The following is a 5,965-nucleotide window of genomic DNA, read 5'->3' on the forward strand; positions in this document are numbered from 1 at the left end:
GTTTTCCGTCATTGTAATTTTTCCAATGCAGCTTAAGCAAGACTTGACGCTGTTGCCAACTGCCCAGTAATTATTTTCATACATACATACATTTAGTACATAAATATGTACATACTCAGCTGCATTTGCATTTTGTACGTGTTCAGCAGAGAAATTTCTTGCATTGTTCATGTTTTCATTGCAAGCCATATTTATTCCAATAARTCGGATTTATGACAAAATTTAAGATTTTTCGTTAATTTGCGGTATAATTATTACCTAATTAACTAAAAACATAATTTTATTCGTTAAATGTATATGATATATGTATGTATATATTTCACTTATTCGYACTTAATTCCTTCACCGACTAGTACTCTCCTCAAATAGCCCACATCAAAACTAGTTCGCAAACCACCCACTCTCAGGCCTGTGCGAGCAGCAGCCACTCTGTCACTATGTACAAGTTACCTAACCCTCAAACTTAAATAACACGTACGCTGACATTCATATGTAAATACCTACATACATACATTTGTACGTAACTATATGTAAAATGCATTCACTACATATACCTGAGTGTACGTGCCAGCGAATGTGAGTTAGCATTTAATATAAGTGCTCGCTCATCTTCACTTTCAATATTTACACAAACACACTAACATAGGTATGTTACTGCACATACACCACACACTACCAACTTACATTTCGCTGAGTATGTGCAGCTATAAGTAAACGTTGGAATAAGCGAGTATATAAATGTTAAAGCAAACGAGCAAATGTCACGAAAGCACGTTGGCGACACGCCAACCAAGAAAGAACGGCTGATTTCCAGCTGAGTTGCCAGGTGATTTCGTCGCATGCTTACTGTTGTAGCGCACATACATATATATTTGACGTGCATACCCAACTCACACTGACGCATTGCACTTGTTGTACAAACAGAAAAGTCAGCTGTTTTGTGTAAACAGCTGTTAGCCTGCACTAGCTGTAGCGAAGTTTGCTTTTGCTCAGAGGTTTTGTATGTGTGCATTTTGTATTTGCAGCGCCTGCGCTTTTCGTGCTGTTAAAGTGTATGCGCTCTCATCAGAACGCGTGAACAGCGTTAATCGCTGCAAATGTGATTGGTTTACAGCAAACTGTTGAACGCTGTTAACGGCTGTTACATGCTGTTTACGCCTCTGAAGTGCTGTTGTTGGCTGTTAAGCACTTCTAAAGGCTGTTAAGGTTGCTATATGCTGTTAACGGCTGTTGGCACTATTCACGGCTGTTAAACGCTGTTAACGCCTCTCATACGCTGTTTACTCTGTTAAGCACTGTTATGGCTGTTAAATGCTGTTAGCGACTGTTAACAGCTGTTCGGCTGCAAGTGTGCTATATGCAGGTGTTGTTGTCGTGTGTGCCTGCTGCTGTTTTCACTTTCGCTGATTGTCAGCTGTTGACTACCCCTTTTTTTACTTTATTTCTAACAGTGCACTGCCTGTCTCTTATACACATCTAGATGTGTATAAGAGACAGGAATAGCAAACAAAAGAGTATGGTCAATAGCTCTGTGACAACAAACAGGAATAAAATAAATTACAAAAACAACACATATTANTGTGTTTTGTGTGTGTTTACAGCGGCGTAGTTTGTTTTGCGGCATGTAAATAAAAGCGCTGTTACCGCGACCTTAGCACACTCCTCTGCTGTGTGGTAACAGTATGTTGGAGTATGGGTTGTGTGTTGGCGCACAGCTGTTTCTTATTTACATATCAGCTATATATACAGCGCTATGTATAGGCTATGTAAGTGAGAAAGTAGCCGGCCGGTATAATGTGCGCATGCTGACTTCGAAGTACCGTGGAAAATGTATCAAGTGAATTTGGTAGCAAAAAAGACAAGAATATTGACATTTTGAAGGAAATTTTTGCGGAAATTATAGGATTGTGGCTAAGTGATTAGTAAATTAGTGTTTTGTGACGAGAATAGCAGATTTTAGAAAATAATATTTTGAGAAATAATACTTTATCTTGGTGTACTGCGGTTCGGTTGCAATAATCGCGTTCCGATGACAAATTTCGTAGCAACGCCACATTTCCCAGCGCATACGCCTATAGCGACAATTATGCCTTGCCGACAGCGCTGTATGTATATGTTTGTGTGTGTGTTTGTATGTATATAATAGAAGCAGCTGCCAGCTGAAATCGTTTTCTCCATTAATTTGTAACGCAAGTTTTTCTCACAGCACACGTTCGGCTTTAAGCAGGCCGCCTACTAGCTACCGATAATATTTTCATTTTAATTCTAATTTATACACATTTCGAATGATAAACAAAGCAACTTGTCAATTGCCAGAAAAAGAAAATCTAATGAATTGTTCTGTTCTCCGCTTTCAATCGATAGACTGGGCGAGTCCGCTAACGCCACCACCACCAACAACCACACAGTTACCAACCGGCAATCATACGACTAGCGACAACGTTGTGCACAATCAACGCAACAACAGCAACAACCATAGCTTAAGCAATAAACAACAGGCGAGCGGAGAGCAGCAGCAGGACGAAGCGTTGCAGCCAGCGCTGCAGCTGTACGCTGAGGACGCCATAGCGGGCGGTGACGTAGTGGACGGCGGCAATTGGTCGGCGCCACAGCAGGCACACCACAAACGAGCACATCACCACGAGCAGCGACATTTCTACTATAACAATCACCATTACGGTGGCGCGCAACACAACAATCACCACCAATATCACCAACAACATCACCACCACCACCAACCACACTACAATCACTTGGCACATCACGACAACAATTACCAACATTATCAAGTGGCACAGCAGCAACAACAAAAATACTATAGTGAACAAAAACGCGCCACACAAGCGCAGCAAAAGCAAAAAACACCGCCGTTACCGACGACCAACACCAAACAAGCGGCTATGGAGGCCACTTATAACAACAATTTGTTCTACTATGAACCACCAGTAGCGGCCGGCATCACACCGACAGGCTCACCCACAACGGGTAGTTGTTTCGGCAGCGCCACTACCGATGTGGACATAGCCGCGGTCAATGAGCTGGCGCAGCGCGTGCAGACGGAGTTGCGGGATGCGAAGAAGCGCCACCTGGACTGCACCGAGGTCTCGCTGCCATTTGATCTCATGCCGCGCATAGCGGCCGAAATAATTAAGGCTTCGGAGCGGGAACCGTGTGGGGTGCGCGGCTGCTCGCTGTACATCGACTTCGAATGCGAGCCGAGCAATGTGCGGTGAGTGTGTTGGCAATAAAATTTAGTTATAAAACATTATTAATGTAAGCTAACATAAGTGTGGCTGAAACAGCACGTTAATCTTAACTGCGGTCAAACGGTAGAGTTTGCCGAAACTGATCCCCGTAAATGTGATACGCTGTAACGACGCTGGCGCATAAGCAGTTTTTAGTTGTTTATAGGTATCACATTGGACCGGCGCGCTAAGTTGTCCAAGTGAGATTCTACTCTGAGTGAAATTCCACCCCAATTGAGATCCCATTCCAATTGAGACCCCACTCCAAATGAGATCCATCCCACTTAGCATCGATCAGCCAACCTAACCTAACCTAACCATAAAAAAAAATGTTAATAATTTTATATTTTGCCATACTCACACGCTGTTTTCACCGATTTCTTCCACAGACGCATTGCCTCTTTCAAAGTAGACGACTGCACTGTCTCCACCTTCGAGCTGTATCTTACGCTGAAGCAGGACAAGAGCGGCTGGACTTCGCTGTTGCCACAATTTATCAAGTATGTATACATACCTTCTCGATAATATTTTCATTGCTTTTTCTACTTCTTCGTTCGTTTTAATTGTTATTCAACCTTTATGAAAATATTTTCAAACAAGTCTTTTGTCTCCATTGCAGAAACCTAACACGCAGCAATACCATTTTGATAAGCCCCGATTTCACGTTGACCAAGAACAAGCTCTACTCCTGCGATTAGTGGGCGTAAGCGTGCTTGCGCCAGCTTGTTCCAGTTTATTCCAGCTGCGTTTGTTTGCGAGAGGAGAGTTCTATTCTTTTTTTTTTTTTTAAACACATGTATACATACATAACCCAGCCAGCGATCTCATTTATTCTCCTAAGCGCAAACACACGTCAAAATTTACAACAAGAATGTGGCGAAAAATACACAACAACATGGAAGGACTTTGAACGAAGGGCAACCGAAATTGGTCAATTGCGTATTAATAGCAATTTTATGTGCTATACATACATACACACATACATATATGTTTTTGTTTTCTAATAATTAAATGGGCGTGGCTTTAACTACAACTACAAAGAAGAAAATGAAGTRAACAACAAACAATTACTACAACAAAACCAGGAACAACGCATAACGAGAATACTTTACTTTCTCAACAATCCCTCCGAATTTCATTATTTTAACTGAACACCAAGAGAACCACGAAACAAGCAGTCGCAAGAGGCAAAAAATAACAAAAGCAAAATGCTAAAACGTTTACATAACGGCGAGGATGAGGATGAGGCGAGCAAGCAGTGATTGAGAAAGTGCGTAAGCAAWGCAAAATTTGCAAAATTCGCGAAAAGTTTTCACAAAATTTCACAAAAAATGCAATAAACATGGAATACACACGATTTTCTTTGCGTTAAACAGTAAATAAAGCAAACATTTCGTAACAATAGCAACAACAACAGAACATACGAACTCAACTACAATAAAACTGGAATAAAAGGAAAAAGAAAATCAAATCAAAAGCTAATAAGAGAAATACAATAATAGCAGCAAGAACCTTAAACAATACAACTAACAACAGCAACAACAACAAACAACAACAGCAACTGCATATGCAGTTACCAGGCACTTAATTTGGACTGAGCACTGGAAAAAAAGCAATGGAAGGCAGATGGCGGAGTTAAAGGAGTTAAAAGCGCAGACGCTGCCGACAAATTTCATACATGCAGGCGTACATACAAACATACAACCATACAAAAAACAAAAMAAGCAAACGAGCATGTGCATGAACGGTGCACAGACGCTAACAAAGTAAGCCGAGCAGCAGTGAAATAGTGGCTGCTATTTTTGGATGACTGCAAACGTTTAGGGGAAGCAAGCTAATATTTGTAATTTATAAAAAAAAAGTTAAAAAACRAAAACAAAAATTATAAMAACAAAAACAAAAATTATAATAACAAAAACAAGAGAAAAAAACAAGCATAACAAAGCAACGGACGCCTCTGGCAGCGTCCAACACTGTATTTATGGTAGTATTACGTGAACAACAACAAACATACAAACAAACAACCTGCAATAAAGCAGGCTGCTAAACAAACTGTTTAACTTATTTCCTTTTTCTATGCAATGAAAACATTTAATGGCGATTTTTTCAAAAAAAAAAAACAACTGAGAAAAAAAATTTTGAAAAAAAATCAAAAAGCAAATAAGAAACTCTTAAAACTTTAAGCAAATGCGATGCAAAAACGCAAAAACAAACAAAGTCGATGTGATATTAATTAATGATAACTAATTCGTAGTAAGAGAGTAACAAATTAATGTTAAATTAAATTAAATTAAAGATAAAAACRCATAAAAAGCATTGGTATAAACACATTTTAAAATTTTTATTATTATTGTAATTTTTTTTTTAATTTGGCCTGCAGCAAACATTTTAGCAGTAAAGCAAAAGTYTATAAAACAACAATAACAAAACTGTGCGAGTACTGGAAGTGTTGCAGCTGCGCTGCGGCGTAGGCGGACAGCAAGCACCAACCACAGGGTAATTTTTTGCTGAAATTGAAGTTTGCAGTTTACCACCTTGGTGTCGCAATGACAAAGCATACTTTGTAGTGAGTTGATGTGCTAAAGTATGTATGTTTAGTATATTCTTCCAATGGTTTTGTGAAGCGGTTGGCTGTTGAGTTACTGTGTGTTAAAATATTATTTACAATTTTCGGTTAAATTTTATTATTATTTTTATACGCATTTTCAAAAAAAAAAAAA

General features: G+C 39.4%; 1 protein-coding gene across 2 annotated transcripts in view; it reads left to right on the forward strand.

Annotated features, from left to right (window-relative positions):
- The window catches only part of LOC108968406 (protein charybde-like), a 23,676-nt gene extending 18,101 nt beyond the window's left edge, over nt 1–5,575 (forward strand). Inside the window, exons 1-4 of one of the 2 annotated variants that reach the window (XM_018932441.1) lie at nt 1,750–2,105; nt 2,365–3,229; nt 3,635–3,745; nt 3,865–5,575. In XM_018932441.1, coding sequence (XP_018787986.1) covers nt 2,030–2,105; nt 2,365–3,229; nt 3,635–3,745; nt 3,865–3,943 — 1,131 coding nt within the window. In that variant the 5' untranslated portion in view covers nt 1,750–2,029 and the 3' untranslated portion in view covers nt 3,944–5,575. Of the gene's footprint in view, nt 1–1,749; nt 2,106–2,364; nt 3,230–3,634; nt 3,746–3,864 lie in introns of those variants that run through there. The other variant, XM_018932442.1, reaches the window with a different exon arrangement.
- The last annotated feature ends 390 nt before the right edge of the window (nt 5,576–5,965 follow it).

Source organism: Bactrocera latifrons, unplaced genomic scaffold (assembly GCF_001853355.1).
Source record: "Bactrocera latifrons isolate USDA-ARS-PBARC rearing strain unplaced genomic scaffold, ASM185335v1 scaffold_214, whole genome shotgun sequence".
Lineage (NCBI taxonomy): Eukaryota > Metazoa > Arthropoda > Insecta > Diptera > Tephritidae > Bactrocera > Bactrocera latifrons.